Raw genomic sequence first — 16544 nt, forward strand, 5'->3', positions numbered from 1 at the left:
ACATTCTGTCAGACGATCCGGCTGGAGGCATCTCCGTATCTTTCATCCGAGTGTAACTATTCACCATGTGCTCTGCGGCAACAAGCGCCTACCCAAGCTCACTGTGGCACTACTTTCAGTGGTTTTGCTTTTGCCGTTCATCGACGCATTCGGAAAGGCTTCGAGCGAAAGTTCACCTAAAAGCGTTTTTTGTGCAACTGCTACAAGTGGTAGCTGCAGAGGAGAGCCGAATCTTTAACGCCGGTAACAGCAAACAGCCATCTAATGCAGTTTTACACGTTTGAGGTGATGCTTACCGCTTCAAGTCCGAAGACCGGTGTCACAACGAGACTCGTCACACGAAATGGAAGCAAAGGACGCACAGCCCAGCTTTGTACAAACAATGCAATGCGATCACCTGTTACATTCGTTGTTGCTGAAATGACATAGACCAATTTCCGTGCAAAGGAAGAACCAAAGCTCAATGTCCTTCAGTAAAAGACAAATATGGCTAAACTAACACTCCTAGCGCTCTTTATGAAGTTCTCCTCAACAGGGACACAACCATACATGTGGAGATGCAGTTATTGGTGAGACTACACATGTTCAAACATGCGTGGAAACATGCAACACCGGGCACCTCGATTAGGCCAAGGCACTCCGCTTGCTGCATTCAGCATAGAACAAAGGCAGATCTAGCAACCATACAGTTGTAACTGCAGATGCATGTAGTCTCGGTAAAAATGAATAGTCTGTACAGACGAGTATGCCACCTAACGGGCATACACACAGGTAGAAACGAAAATTTATCGCAGTGGTAAGGCAACGGCGACCGGCTGAACTCCACCGACAACATTAGCAGCGCCCATGCCAGGCACTCCGAGAGCTGTTGCGGGCACTCCGCCTGCCAAAACAGGTCCTGAGGCGCCCATTATGGCCGAAGCACCACCTTGTGATGCCAGAAGGGGAGCAGCAGGGTAACCGCCATATCCTTGGGGGAACATAGCTTCTGTTCCTACTAATGGGTAGCCGTACCCAAAGAAGGGCCGGTAGTAGTAAGGGAACGTCACTGCAGCGCAGCACCCACAGTACAACCACAATCAATACGTTTTCCAGTTTGTGCCCGGCACAACACCGGATGGGCTCAAACGGAGCCCAACACATGAAACCGTGTTTATGGGCAGATGCAGAGAAACCGTGCTTCCAGACAATAAGGGATAAGATGAAAAATGACAGTCCCTAATTTTCTCAAGAGTATTACCGGTGAACAGCGCGTTATGCAACGCATTGCTTATTCGGAACAACGAGGCAAATCACTATTGTGATAAACTACGTGATGCCTTCGTCGATTGCCATTCTGGCTTCATGAATTCTGTAGTCCTCCAACACAAGGAGTAGTAATAGTTGCTTTCAGGGAGCAAGAGCCAGTACGCGAGCCCCTGACATGACGTAAGAAGATCGTCTGAGAGCACTGTGGCATGCTGCCACTAATCACACATATACACACTGTGCTTCCGGACTTGTTTCGATTCCACAACTCTGAGGGAGAAGTGTGACGGTAGTGAATCCGCTGCTACATTTCACCATACCTGACATGCCTCCGCATCCATATCGACAGTAAGCATCCATGAAGCTTGCGGGTGGTCCCAGAGGCTGCGGAGGCGGCCCATTAGGGAGCATGGCAGGAGCGAATCCTGTTTGCTTAGGCTTTCCGAAGATGCCTCCGGGTTTCTGCTCCAACCGCCTCACACCTAAGAACTGGATCGTTCCTTCCTCTTCGGGGGGTATGTTTCGTCCTTCGTCCCTGTCTTGTGAAGGATTAACAACTTTGGTCATTGATTTCACAACATTTCCATCTGAGTTATATAATACGGCGCGTTCGCCTTCCACGACAAACGTGGACCCTCCAGCCAAGAAAATCGTCGTGGCCCCAACATTGTTCGTGCCAATTGAATTCAAGTCAGATCCAGAGCGAGAAATTCCGGTAACCTGCAGAATCATTTCCGTCATTTTCAGAGTAGAGTCATCTCCCCACCGAAGCGACAACGCTCCCATGTTTTGGACTGCAAAAAGTGGTATCGTGTTGATTTCCCAGATTGACACAAACGGGCGAGGGCCAGTTTCGAGGGGTGTGAAGGGTGATGAAGACACGGAGGAATGAACTTCACCTTCGTCCCTATAGCCTGTGGAATTCAGAATTTCTGACGAGCGTGTAGCATCTCCATTCCCTACGTAGCTGGCGTCATGGGCATTCGACCACTGGACGCCAAGGATTGGTGATTGATACGCGCCTGGCGGTAGGTAATGATACAGTGCAGAGGACGCACGCCTGGGCTAACAATGGAGTGATGCCTGCCACCAGCTCCCAACAAAGAGTGAAACTGTCCAACAGAGCGAGTCACTGGGCGAGCAAAACGTCTCTGTAACACTTTTGAGTAGCTACTAGTGGGCTCGGCAGCGAATGAGAAACCGCAAATCAAAACTCTGCTTTTCGGTTTCCATATGCAATCGCAAGAGCAAGCAATTATCCGAGACGAGAGACCAGAGTAGTCCTAGGCGCGGAACACACAGCAATGCAACAAATCGATAGTCCCACTGGTCTTGAAACTTCTGAAATACCTGACTCACAGCTCCAGATGACGAAAACGGTAAAGCAGCAGAAGCAGATACTTGACAGAACGACGCAAGCCAGCATGGTAGTCAGCAGTCTATAGTTAGTTTGCTCCCCTTTTGCCTAAAAAACAACACAGCACAAGTTCATTGCGAAACGATACAACAAAGACCTACCGAGAGACCTGTGCGCACCGTAACTTCGAACAAAAGGAGGCGCTGAACTCACACGTATCAGTTCTGACAAAGTAAACTGCCTCAAATAGTCTTCAATTCTTCGTCAGGACTGTAAAGTGCAGCACATTAGTGTTGAGGCACCGTCCTACGTACGGTCAAAAGCGGCGGAACCCAACAGGGTTGCGTATACCTGAATTTCTGTCTCTCTCTCCTGGCCAGCGAGAGCTTCCACAGGAAGATGTCCGGGGTGGGCGACGCCACAATCGGGCACATTGTGGGCTTCTGGGAGAAAGGTAAGCTTCATCGTGCCGTCGTGCGTCCTCTGATTCGGATCTTCCAGCTTCGTAACTCTTGGCACTCAAAGAAAAAATACAGATGAGACGATAGACGCACAGCTCAAAGTCTGTATGAAGCCAAGCGGTGAATTTTGACAATCTCTGCCGCGTCTACGTGGGAGTAGAAGCTCCTTCCAAATAATGTTGAAAAACGAAAGAGAAATGCACTCACTGAGGGGAGACAACATAGCGTCTGTTTCGCAGCCGCCAATCGACACCACTCAGCAACGAGCAGCCTCAGCTCACGGGACGTTTGATGCACTGACCGTTTGTTTCGCTTGGTTCTTTTCTGACGCTGCCGTTTTCCCGATGACACATGAAGGGTCCAAGTGCCAGGTGCAGGAAGACTGAGTGATAGGCAAAAGAGGCGATTCTTATCGGTGCCAAAATCTCATCGTTTTCTCAGTTGGTTCTCAGCTCAACGGTCGGCAGCGTTCACCGCAGGTTCGCCGCGACCCATCCGGGCGCTTGTCGTATTGCCGCCTACCAGAAAGACGGCCTTCCATTCCCTCTAGCATGTGTTGTTGCGGCATTTTGCGCGTGTTTTCCTGAATCAGTCACCTGTCTCAGCTCTAATACAACTAGTTCCCGCATGCTACCGTTGGTGTGCACCTTCTTATCACAATCCAAACGCCACACGAACTGCTGCATATATTTTCCCAACGAATCAACAAACTCCGCCTCAAGTGACCGACGTCACAATCCCAGGGGCGGCACTGCAGTCAATCAGCTCTGAAGCTGAAGTACCTACAGAAACTAAACCTCGTATTCATGTGTTATAGGAGCACAGTAATGCCTGATACAAACTGCACTCATAAAAGAAATCTGAGCCTTAACCACAGTCTTCTGACATGTCTCCCTTGACTATGACGGTAACCGTTGTTGGTTTTTCAAATATACGCTGGATACCACTATACTAAATGCACTTAACACGATGGTCATGAAGAGCACAATAGAAACGCTGCTTCGTATATGAGGCGGGCAAACTATGATTCTCCTTGCTGAGTGACGTTACTTGTTCTCCGCACTGAATTTCTGTACGCTACCTGCAGTCATTCTAGCTGTGAACCTGCTGCCGATAACACTGTGAATTCGAACTGATCGGGGTCACTCGAGCGTCAGGTGTCTGAATGTAGCCGGGAATAATGAGCAGTGATTGTGCTTTGTCAAACTAGTAAGACTTGCTGCGCCTGTGTGCAGGTATTAGGACGCTGCTCGTCTGTTCGGTGAGCCGCATTCCTGCCACTAACGTCTACGGTATGAGAATACGTGGTTTATCCGAAAGCGTCCAGTGGTTGACATGCAACAGTTCCGCAGGCACTGACACGAAAACCACTGACTGACACGCCATATCCCGCGCTTTCTTCAAGCACACGGGGGTGTCTCTTGCTGCCTCAGGCGACTTTGCCCAATTGCACCAACGGGCGACAAGACGTGCATCACATGGATGCTTCCTTCAACCACTCAGTGCGTTCAATTTTCATGTGGTGTGCCAATAGAACGAACCGATCGACCTCAGCGTGAAAGTATGCCGACTCCATTTACTTGGGGTCAGTTGGAATACACAGTTTTCTGATAAGTGTCAGTCTTTAATGACGTTGTTTCGAGATTGTAGCCGCGATTCACCGCAACCTCACCAATCGCAAGTATCACAATATCTGACAGTTCCATAACCTCTCTAGGTATTTTTTATGGTTGAACGAAGCATCTGGTGATGTGATATCGGCACGTTCAGGCCGCAAAACGGCGAGCACGTCAACTTACACAATTTTCTCCGCACTATGTAGGTAGTTTGAGGATGCTGCCTATCTCGCTGAGAACCTATCCGTTTCCGTGCGTTCTTCGTTTTCATTAGAGGTACGACGACGGAGAGACTACCCGTGGAAGCAGAAAATTATACAACAGTTCGCAGGCGCAGTTGGGTCTTCAGTCTGCATTCGTACAAAACGAACGGACTCGAGCGAGGAAATGAACGCTTGGCATATATGGTCTTTTGTACTCTGAGGCAGCATTGTCCTTGTGCGTTGTCTACAATGTTGTCTGGATCGACAGTGCCGAAAAAAAAACTCTATTTGCAGCTTCATCAAAAAATCTACAGGCCCTGGGTGTGGGGGCCGCTGTGTGTGGGGCTTTTGTTGCGCGTTTTGCTGCGGCTACGGGGCTTTTTCAAACGCCTGTGTTTAACCTTCAGGGGGTTCACGAATGTGTCTCGGCATTACTTTTAACTGGTGGTCTCTACTCTGTGTCGCTCCACCTGCAGAATAGGATCCCAACCGAGAGCCCAAAATTCAAATTAACCGCAGACACATGCCCGTTCTCTGCGGTATTAGAACTCACTCTGATAACATTTTCCGTTACCGTGGGCCTTCACATGCAGTTTTCACTTTCTAGCTGTATCTATTGCAGAAGGGAGTGTTGCGTTCTCCAATGTACAAAATCTCGATTCTGTGCCCACCTCCCACATTCAAAATGCTTTGGGTGTGATGCGAAGACGAGCTTGCCATGTGTAAAACAGAAATGCTGCTGTTTGCACGAACATTTAAGGGCTGCCCTCAACTTCTTTAAAACGGTCTTGTGCGCATGTTTAGACTTTAGGCTATTTCGCTGCTTCTCGTAGTTCTCGTTTTTCCAATACCTGAAGCCACATAAAAACACACGACTGTCACCATGCCGCCGACACTCGCATTAGAGGAGCAGTACGAAGACCTCCTCAAGCGATTCCAGATCATGGGTAAGACGATAATCTGCTGCAACGCGGGGCGCTGGCTCTTCAGATAAAGTCGTGAGTCACCTTGTGTTCTGCTAAGACGCTGCCGACTTCGAGGAAGCATGTCTCTTCCTCTCATCAGCCTGTATGGATGCCAGCAGCTGACCGGCACTTAAGTTTCCACCGAGGGTTCTACAAATGCTTCCGCTTAGCTGATTCCTCTGACCCCACAAACACTCAAAGGTGGAGCCCCTCCGGGGATTGGGCGCAGAATGTACAGTTACCTCTTTTCTTCTCGTTTAGGAGTATTGACGATAACAAAAGCAAAGTATCTCGCGAAACCATCGAAGGAAGAAACGGCAAAGACCCTGGCTGCTCTCGTCGCACAACAGTGTCTGAAAAATATGAGCTGAAAGGAGAAGTGCGCTCAGCGGATTCCGTCATCTCATGAACACTGCGACGTTGTATCACGTGGCATGGGTAGTGATTGATGAAGAAAACTCGCCATCAACTCTTTCCTAATGCACCACAATTGCTTCCCAGACAAAGTAGCGTCTCTTCAAATTGAACGATAGAATGCCCCATCTAAGATATCTGTTTGTTTTGTCGCAAATGTCCTCGATAAGCATCATTATATTCCGCTGCCCCTCCCCTTTTCTACCTCTCTCTCCATTTATCCATTTACTCACACAATGTACGTCGTGTGTACACTCGATTCCTCTTGCCACATCCCGTGTATCATCGTACTGGCTGCCTCCCTGGCCAGACGCGGAGAGGAAGACGACGTACGAGGCAGCGCAAAACGCGATCAGATACAATCAAGGTCTTATGAAGCAACTGAAGGACGAAAATATTCAGATCAGGAATCAAATCAAATTGTTGAAAAAAAATAAAATCTTGACAGCGCCGGAGCACTTGCAAAAGAAGGTACGCAGAGACGTCAGGCAGCTCCCTCAGGGTGACCGCCGCACATTCAGATCTTCAAGGTGTGACGTCTCCGCTGCGAGATTCTAATCAGCTGAGCGGCAGTTGTCTTAGTCTGGGCTGTAGGATGAACATCCGACACACTAAGATGTTTGCTGGTATCCTCGAAATAGGGCTTGTAGTTCTCTCAGGTGACATGCCGAGCAATGCAATCTTTTTCACCCTTTCTGTGTGCTTCTACGAAAAGACACGAAACTGTCAACGACGGTTGAGCCTACGAACATGGCTGTAGACCCTACCTGTAGATCGCAACAAAAGTAGTAGCGTGATTTTGCTAATATCAAGTATGGAACTGTTTTTAGTTTTTGGTCGTCATTTGCAGATGGACGAAGTTTCGAGACTGCGCCTCCAGCTTGACCAAATGAAAAACCACAACGTGGGACAAAGGCGGACTTTGGCCTCTCTGCAGGACAAGCTGCGAGGTAACAAGACAAGGAAATTCGTGCCAACGGATATTGTACATCGTCAGTCAAAACCTAAAAGCCGTGTCGTATGTGAAGCAGCACATCCTTCGGGAAGAAAAGAACATCCGCTGTTCCTGGAGCGTGTGAACAGCTGGGCAACTAACATCAGCCGACACCGTTGTCTTCTTCTGAAACGTATTGACACAGCACACAAAGACACGGATAACGGTACGACATGTTACTGGTTTTTCGCTTCTGAATTTCCGTAGAACTCGAGATTGCCGCCGAACGTCCGAATACCGAGGCATCTCCGGAGCTGAAACAAATTAGGGTGATCGAAAACCGTTTGGACCAGGTGATGCTTTCGACCTCTGGCCCTTTGGTGTGAAGCGAACATACAGCGACCTGGATTTTCTGTTTTTTTCGCCTCAGTTGCTTCATCTACATTCACTGTCAGCCTCACTCGGCCGCACGCTTTGCCATTACGTGAACTCGAAATATCGCTCGCAATTTCGTCACAAGAGAGGCCTTGCCGTGTGAGCTACTATCCCTCCCGAAAGAGATCGCGTATAGTATCGAGCAAAAACAGCTGATGGCTGTTATGGAGGAGGCAATTCTCTTCTGAGACGCGGTATGGCCAGAGGTTGAAGCGAACTGCTCACTGCTCGAAAGAATTTACGGACATGTCCCATTTTGTTTTTTGTTGCTCCAGGCGATGATCAAATTGAATGAGGCGCAGTCCATCAGGTCAACGTACGAGCAGATAGTCAAGCGACTCAAGGATGAGCGTCTGGGCCTCGATCAACACCTTGCTCAGCTTGAAAAGACACTGAAGGTATGGGTGTTGCATCCTGCTTCGGAACCCTATAGCATGGACCAGGGGGTCTTGGGCAAATAGTGAGGGTGCCTCGGACTTGAGACGGAAGTCTTGTTTGAGCGGAAGATGGCATATAAGCCGACGAGAATGCACAAGTATGACTCGCTTGCTTTATAAAGAACAAGTTCCACACATGCGGGTGGGAAACGAAACAGAAAGATCGTATGGCGACGAGGCCCTTGTCCACGCGGTGCATGTGAATTCAGACAACGGGTATTGACCAACACAACAGTGGACTTTACCTGGACATTAGTGCCATGTATTTACACTTCATGCAAGACAGATGGAAACGCACAGAGGAACAATTCTCGTAGCTGTATATCTGTCTCTGTACAATGCGGCGTAGGAGAAAGACAACGATTACGAGGAACTCCTCGCTCTGTCGCATGATGCCACGCACGCAAGTGAACTTGCACAGGTGAGTAACACTTTCTTCTGAGGCAGCTAATGGCGTGAGACGCCACTGCTTGAACAAGCTGACCACCAGACGCATGTTGGTCCGAGGCATGATGCCGCTTTCGGATGCATGGCTTTTCAATCGTGCTTCCGTTTTTTCATCCCGTGCATCAGGCTGAGTTGCACAGAGTCTCCCAGGCGATTGAACAAGAGAGAGCCCACAGGGAACAAGAAGTGGAAGAAAAGAGAGCACTAGTGCAGGCGTGCGTGACGGCAAACCAGAAGTAAGAATGCCTTCTGGTTAGGTACCACTCTGATTTCATTTTGCATTGATTTCCTGGATGGCATCTTATCGTTTAATATGCTTAGCAGGGCCAGAAAACCTCTCCTGAGAGTATACTACCGTACTCGGGGAGAAGATGTGTGAGAAAATATTACTTATAAGCTTTTTCTCGGGAGTGCATATAGCGAACTGGAGCACTGGCTTAGATCTTGAATGGATTTTCTTGATCTCCGGTTCCCCCGTTTGTACAGCCTGCTTCCCAATAGTTTATGTCCCGACGTGAAGGGTATATCTGGCTTACAACTATGCAGCCTCCCTCCTGTCTGTCATGTGTCTGTGGACATGTGCAGTTCATCAGATTTACACTTTCTCCCGCTGTACCGATATCCTAGCTTTTGAGTGGGGGTGTCCCGGACGGGGAACCCAGCGCTATGTGCCTACCTCCTGCTTCAGTGCAACCGTCCATTCAGTTTTGTTCGTCTGATCACGTGACTGTCGACACGCTACCCAGAAGGGTGACGCGTTATTTCACGGTGATTGACATTCTAGGGGAGTGCAGCCATCGCAACAAGCTGTGTCTGAAACGTATTGCTTCACAAAACGTCATTCAGACGCGGTTGCCGTCGTCGCCTGCAGGCTCGTCGACGAAGCCCTTGCGACCAAACAGAAGGTCGAAGAAGATCGGCTGAAGGGTAAGAAGGGAAGATGCACCTAGTTCTTGCCGATTTCTGGAGTCTTGTCTTCACTACAAGCATCCCTTTCTTTTAGCTACTTCGCTTGTTGTTCTGGTGAAGGCGAGTTCCTACGTGACCAGACCACAACAGTTTTTTTGCTGGTAGGTGCACAAAGTAGTGTGCAATGCACATGAAGTGGCTCGTCGTGCAGCTCTATCTTGGAACTTCCACAAAGAATGCTTTTCCTTTTCCCACCCAAAGGATCGCCTCGATAAGTCGAATTCTGAGGCTGACCTTGGAGAGAGCGAAAGGTACCAGATATTTACCCACAGTCTTGATGCCATTCTCTATTTCAGAAATGAGTCACTACCCCTCAACGTTGCGACCTGTCGGGACAATGAGAAGTTCCGACGCATCAAGTGTTTTTTGTTTTTGACAGAGTACTGGAGCATTCAATGGTCCCTCGTTAATATTCAGATTATAGATGACTGACAACTGTTGTCTTCCTGATAAGCCATGGCTCAGGTGAAAGAGTCGAACATCACTGACGGGAACGACGCACCCACGCTTGACGATTACGAGAACGTTTTTCGCCGAATTAAGGAAGCAACAGGAGTCTCTGATGTGAACGAAGTGATCCAGAAGTTCCTTATGCAAGAAGAAACAAGAGAAAATTTGGTGTCCCTTGCCAAAGAAGTGAGTGTAACTGGTTTTTTTGCAGCTTAACGAAGGGCTGGTAGGTAGTCTTGTGCATCACATCAGCATCACTCAGTTGATACTAAATCGACTGCTTCAGATTGTTTAGACTGTTTTGCCACGCCGTATTGTGTGTTGTCTTGCTGATACCGAGGCACATCACATTCTCACGGTCAAAACATTTACCTGCCTCGTTGTGCATGCCTTGTCAGCACCAGGAGAAGATTCAGACGCTACAGGAGAAGCGAATACGTACGCAAGCAGTGGTGAGGAATCCAATGGATCGACATATTTCTGCCAGCAAAAACCGGTTCTCCCCATACAGAGATGTAGTAACACTCTAGGCTGTTTCCGTTCCAGCCTAGGAAGTGCAGCCATGAAGACACGATGCTTCGGATGAAACACGCGCGTGCGTAATAATCCTTTATAGAAACCATTACTGTCACCCTTGAGATGTGCATCGAAAGGCCTGGGGATAATACGTAGGGAAGGCGTTGGACGGGAACTACTTCAACTGTAGTGACTGACTAAAAGACACATTTCCACTGAGTTTGCTTTCGGTCTTCTTGTGGGCATGTGCTACTGGGAGTAGAGCGTGGTTGCTTATCTCCACCTCCGCTGCTTGTCGGTGGACAACGACAGGTGACGTTTAACATTTCAGAGGCAACCGAAAACAAGGAAAGCTACCAAGAAGAGAGAGGATTGAGACGAAGTGTCGAAATAACCTCGAATCTGAAAAGGGTGGTATGCGCCTTGTATCTTTCAGCTGGAGGAGATGAAGCTTTCATCGGTTACCAAGCAGAGCAAGTGGCCCGTCGTGGATGACTTAGAAATCTCCGCTTGCCAGGCCAATGCCAGACACGAGAGAGCTCGCTCCAAGTACGAAAAGAATTGTCAGCTGCTTGTGGAGCTCCAAGCCGGCCTGGAGCATCTTTATGAGAAACTGATGTCCACTACACAGACTAATGTGAGTCTTCTCCAGCATAAAAAAACTGCCTTCCTTTTCCTGTGTCCCCGTGCTTTCTGTAGCCCAGTGCCCTGTTCTCGTTCACACCAGGAAGGAAGCCCTGGTGCCTGGCCTTCCAGTGGTGGAGAAAATATTCGTCTTTCCCTGCTCACGTCGAGCCTGTTCCCCTACACAGAGAGGAATATAATCGTCAAGTATCCTGACTCGGTTGAGGTGCCGTCAATACTAGAATGAAGTGCATATCCCAATGGGTAACACGGGGAGATAAAGTCAGTCGGGGTTTTTAGCAGTCGACGAGCTTACCCAGCAGGACATTTATCCGTAAGAGTGAATCCGGATCTCACTGAGCCGCGGTAAAAAGGAAACCGTATTTTCTGGGGGTGTTTCTATTGTACCTTCAGCCCCATGTCCGTCGCCAGGCCTCAGCAACTCAGCCGACCGTAGAGTGGATGGTCCAGGCTTCACTACAGAAACTTGACTACCTCGTGAAACGGACAACCGATGTGAGTGTTAGTCGGAAAAATGCTGCCAGGTCATAACTGTGGCAAGGAAACCCGAAGAATATCGGAAACAGCTGTTGATGCTAGTGGAAGAACGTTTAATTATGCAGCCACGGAGGGGCAGAGGAGGTGACGGTACACATACAACACATTACCACATTAGTGAAACAAAGTTCCTTGAGCGGTGTTTCCTATTGAAGGACTGATATTGTGACATGCATGGCTCGACAGTTTTAGTGAGTATGAGTTCTGGTCTTCCCACATCCTACAGTATTTGACTCCCAGGATTATCTGTGCATGGAAATTATCTCACTAAGTTACTACAGTGACCGCTAAAAGAAACGTTTAGGTGGATGTTAAAGAGCGACTAGCGCGGCAATGAGACGACTCGTTGCATACGAGGCACCCCGGCTTCGCTGTTTGTACAGCAAATGCTACACATGACTCAGAACATCGTGAGACCACGTTGGTTTGGCCGGCTGCAGACAAAGCTCTCACGCTTTATTCACTTCCCTTTACGTTCCCCACTAGTCTGTTCTTCTCCTCTGCCCTTGCCCGTCGTGTGGCATATCTCGAAGAAATCTTTGTAGGCGGAAGTTCAATAAGCTTCTCCACATCGTGCGATTGGTCGCGCGTATGAAAATCTACTCGCCAATCTACAAAAACAAAAGGGAACGTACATGCTCAAACTTGAGAAGTGGTGGATACACGTTTAATTTTGCAGCAAATGCAGCTGTGAGGCGGAGAAGGAATGACGCCGTTCACGGCGTTTGCAACGCCTTGCCATGCTGCTGGTGATATTTGGACCGTGTGTTGTCCTCGACGAAAGCATCTTAGGTTGCTTCTGTCTGCGTTGTTTCACCTTGCCGACGTAGGGTTTAAAGCGGGAACAAGAGTGTCTGCAAGAAGAAAAAAATAATGAGCAAGCGGCGGATCACGCTCGACAGATCGACAGCCTTTTGTCTCCGGGATCAGTTGAGAAATCAGCCACTTGCGACAAGACCAACTCACCACCTGGAAACGACGAATGTCATCCTTCTGCCCCTCGCATCTTCCAAAAGGCCACTGCTGCTTGCGTGGATCCTGTTTTCGATGACTTGCCGCCAGCCGCTTCAGGCCAAGAAGCAGCCGTTGCAATGCATGCTCCCATGTACGATTCTAAGAAGATCGAATCCCCTTCGGCATCTCAGGTAGACACCACCAGCCATGACCCAGCCCCAGCAAACGCCATAGAAGAGCCCAGCTCCTTAGACGTGCCGTGTGCGCCCGCGGGCACCGATCCCGAGAGGAAAGGCGGTCAGCAGACTAACGCGGCACAAACAGGATTTGGCGAGAAGGTAGACACAGAGAGGGGCGAAAAAGACGTGCATACATCAAACATTCTGGATCATCCCCTGACTGAGCCTCTTTTCCCTCCGGAAGACGAAGGCCAAGAGCTGCCGGGCATAGGAACCGTCGAAAAAACTGACTCACGAGGACTTGAGGCAAAATACGGTGACCGACGCGAGGTCGACGCAGCCACCGAAGAAAACAAAAGAGGTGACACCGGGGAAGAGATACAGCGTGGAGATGACATCATTTCGCCCCGCGATGAAGCTTGTCTACCCGAGCACGCTGAGACCGGGACACTCAATCCAGGAAACTCGCTCATTCCCGATAAAGCATCTCCGGTTTCAAACGCTTTAGCAGTCCTCCCATCGGGAGAAGCAGACACTACGCAGCAGCCGAACCGAGTCAGTAAAGATGACGACCACGACACGTTTGAGCCTGGGATGAACGAGGTAGTAATCCCAGTCACAGATGGTGGAGAAGAGAAGAGTTTTGAAGTGGCCCTCGACGACGTGGTTCCTGGAGATGAGCAGAACAAAGCGGCCGAAAAGTGTAAAACCGAATCAGATAGTATTCTTGGCGAGGCACTGCCCGGAGATACAGCGCCACGACAACAATCTCCCACTTCACCGTCAGAGAATTGTGAAATTTCACCTGAAGGTCCGAATGCACCTGAGAGTAACGAACCGCTCAGTGTCGGTGTCCCTCTAGGTCCGCCGGAATCTGATCAAGCCAACCTCGCCGATGGAGACGACGGCGAATTACACGCTGGAGACAGGGCCTTCAGACAAGCAGAATCAGTGGGAGTCGGCGCTGACATAGTGTCTACAGCTCAAGAAAGTCCCATACCAGATTTGCCACCTGCCCATACGGCGCAGCCGACGATACCTGAAACACAGATGATAGAGATGCCAGGCAGTGATCCTCTCGCCCCTGAAACCGCCACAAACCAAGAATCAGACGCCAGGACGAAGGATGAACCAGCTTACGAAGGTGATAGCTCTTCCGGAAGTTCTCAGCTGTCGCATCCAGAAGCGACGAAAAAGGCAGGTGGTGATGCTTGCAAGGTGGAAAGTGAGGAAACCCAAAGCGATCGAGCTGCTGACTTGCCGAGCCGCCGCGTCTCTTCCTCAGAAGATCCAGACACTGAGTGCCAGGACTCGTTTGAGAAAAGAGAGCTGCAGTTCGATTTCGACACACTTACGAATCCAGTAAACCAAAGGAATGAAGCAGACCTTGCTTCCGACGTGTCGCACATGACGATCGAAGGTGGCACAGAAAACGATGGCACTACCGGAGACACACACACCCTGGCACCTCCCAACTCCGACCAACAAGCGACGGAGACAGCCTTGAAAACTGAAGATGAGACGACGCAGGAACAACTGTTACAGGAGAATCGTGGAGATCGGGAAGAGAGTTATCCGTCACCAGCACCTCTGCACGAAGTGCCAGAGAGAGAATCCTCATCCAGTTTAAGAGATACGGCTAGTCCAGTTGATGGAGAGCAAGCCGAAGACAGCCCAGTAATGGCCACTGCAGTGCCTCTCAGCTTTCACCGCAGCTCCGACGGAACGGAAAAAGTGGACGGTGATAGTGATACCTCTGGTGACAGGGAGGGAGACACAGTCAAATCAGGAGAGCCACTCGACCATGTCTCTTCTACATGTGACGCAGATCATGTGGAACAGACGGGTCACGAACAATCAGCTGGGCACGCTTCTGATTTTACAATGGCTGAAGAAACCGCCATCATGAAGACCCAAAGTGACAACGTCCTGGTTGCTGAAAGACAACAATTAAACGCTACCTCGGGGTCCATAAATGCGTCTGCTGAAGTGGAGGGAGTTGGAGGAGATACTGAGAATGATGGCAGAGATGGCAAGGCAGAATCCCTCGAGGAGGGTGTTCCGCGATCAACGCCCGACGAGACGGCTAACACTGAAACGCCTGATGGGTCAGGTGGAGGTCCGCCCGCAGGAGGCAGTCGTGAACAAATTGTGGAAAAAAACGACACTTTAGAACTGCATGACAGGTTGCTGGATAACGGCGAAGCTAATATTTCACGGCCTATCGAATCAGAGCCTGCTGATTCAGTGTCGGACTCCTCGGCTGGTACTAGTTGACTGTGTTCTGAGGAACGAGTGTGGAAGGGAAAATGGTCCACGTATCTCCAAATCGAGTAACCTCAATTGTTCAACATCGCGATTGTGGCAATGTTGCACTCGGACACTGTTTCAAATACATGCTACCTTACCAAAAACTGACGCATTTGTTCCATATCTGTGCTGGTAGCCATCGACGCACCCCATACAAATCTTCGAAACGAACGCATGCCGTACTTCCTTTCACACTATGTAATTGACGCTTGCTCAATAGATACGTGATCAATGGTGAAGCTTGGGAACTGGGCTCTGACTGAACAAGGTACATGTTATTGTTTACTACTCCCTCATAGAGTGGAGGAAAACGTTTTGGTATTTCCTGGAGTTACGAAACGCGCAAATTCAAAGTCGGAACTCGAAGAAGGCCGGTTTTACATAGATTACTCTTGGAGTGTAACCCTGAACTTTTCCCTGCCCCAGCAAACGAGCGGAGAGAAATTCTGTTGTCGTCAGCATGCTTGTTGGAAGCAACTGCAACCTGATTTCGCTTTCGCAGCGTAACCTGCTTCATGATTTTGAGTCAAGAAAGCGGAAGTCTCGTCCCGGACCAGATGTTTCAAAGGCTTATCGCCCCTCTGAGAACAAAAGGATCTAGCTCGGTTTCATGTCTCTCAATAGGGGGCTCTGCCACAGTGGCAGATACGGAAATACCTGGCTGTGGAATTCAGTGTTTTTGTTTCAGCTTCCCTGTGGCTAGCGCTCTGCGGTTTCATAGATGCGTCTTCAGAGCCATAGAACGCCATCTTGCAACTGAAGATCGCACTCAATAAAAAACATTAAGGCGAACTACAGCAGGGTTGGTACCGTGTAGCACAACGCGCCAGTGACCCACGGGACGAATAACCTTCACGGCCGGCCGGCGGGGAAGAATTCTAGCAGTTAGGCAGACTGCCCAGCGTATCAGTTGAGCTAGTAGTGTTTGCTCTTTCGAATTAAGCACGAGCCAGCCACGAGTAGCTGTGGATAGTAGCCTTAACGTACTCAGAACCATGAGTTTTTCCTGCAAGCGACAAAGCAATATAACCGTGACGTTACGCGCAGAAGGACTAACCGCGCGTAGTTGTCTTAGATGCCGGCACTAAAAAGCAGGAAATATCTGTGTGATGGGGAACTGAATTCTTTTCTTCCAAAACTGGAAGAACCGTGGCGATTGAGGACATTAACGGGCTGCTACGCCGTTTTGTGTTTGCAGAGAGTTGTTGGACTCCGAGTTCTTTAATCTGTGTGCTTCACGCACTTTCCAAGGTTATGTGCGTCACCTCTTCGTTTCCTTCCTCAGTAAAAAATGCCGGCTTTCTCGCTCTTAACTTCGCAGTATTTTAGAGCAATCAGGTGCGCTGCTTCGCTACCAGTCTCCTGCAACGACCAGATCGAATGGTCACTGACCACGCGTTCTGACATTGACAGCACACAAAAGCTGAGGCGCTGCAGAGCCAGGTAGCTAAATCAGAGGCATGTCCA

At 49.4% G+C, this 16544-nt stretch overlaps 2 protein-coding genes across 2 annotated transcripts; one reads left to right on the top strand and one right to left on the bottom strand.

Moving 5' to 3' along the window:
- Window positions 1–597: 597 nt before the first annotated feature.
- TGME49_282020 (hypothetical protein) lies at window positions 598–3265 on the bottom strand. Its single transcript, XM_002371370.1, has 4 exons — window positions 2957–3265; window positions 2608–2713; window positions 1569–2270; window positions 598–1048 (listed from the first exon to the last, which is right to left on the bottom strand). The coding sequence occupies exons 1-4, from the start codon at window positions 3068–3070 to the stop codon at window positions 786–788; spliced, it is 1185 nt and encodes a 394-aa protein (XP_002371411.1). The 5' UTR covers window positions 3071–3265; the 3' UTR covers window positions 598–785.
- A 2503-nt stretch (window positions 3266–5768) lies between these two features.
- On the top strand, window positions 5769–15487 carry TGME49_282030 (hypothetical protein; the record flags this gene model as incomplete). The annotated part of the gene is made up of 12 exons (XM_002371371.2): window positions 5769–5832; window positions 6575–6735; window positions 7115–7214; window positions 7466–7551; window positions 7909–8031; window positions 8420–8491; window positions 8644–8753; window positions 9389–9444; window positions 9941–10122; window positions 10889–11089; window positions 11491–11592; window positions 12465–15487. 12 exons carry the CDS (start codon window positions 5769–5771, stop codon window positions 15042–15044), a joined length of 3837 nt encoding a protein of 1278 aa, XP_002371412.1. The 3' UTR covers window positions 15045–15487.
- Between the last annotated feature and the right edge of the window lie 1057 nt (window positions 15488–16544).

This window comes from Toxoplasma gondii, chromosome VIIa, assembly GCF_000006565.2.
Source record: "Toxoplasma gondii ME49 chromosome VIIa, whole genome shotgun sequence".
NCBI lineage: Eukaryota > Apicomplexa > Conoidasida > Eucoccidiorida > Sarcocystidae > Toxoplasma > Toxoplasma gondii.

Excerpts from the sequence above, each read along its gene's own strand:
- TGME49_282020 (XM_002371370.1), bottom strand. The coding sequence starts at position 3,070 with ATGAAGCTTACCTTTCTCCCAGAAGCCCACAATGTGCCCGATTGTGGC. Across the intron at positions 2,714-2,956 it reads AGAGAGAGACAGAAATTCAG|GCAAAAGGGGAGCAAACTAA; the intron begins GTATACGCAACC and ends GTTGTTTTTTAG. Across the intron at positions 1,049-1,568 it reads TGGATGCGGAGGCATGTCAG|TGACGTTCCCTTACTACTAC; the intron begins GTATGGTGAAAT and ends GCTGCGCTGCAG.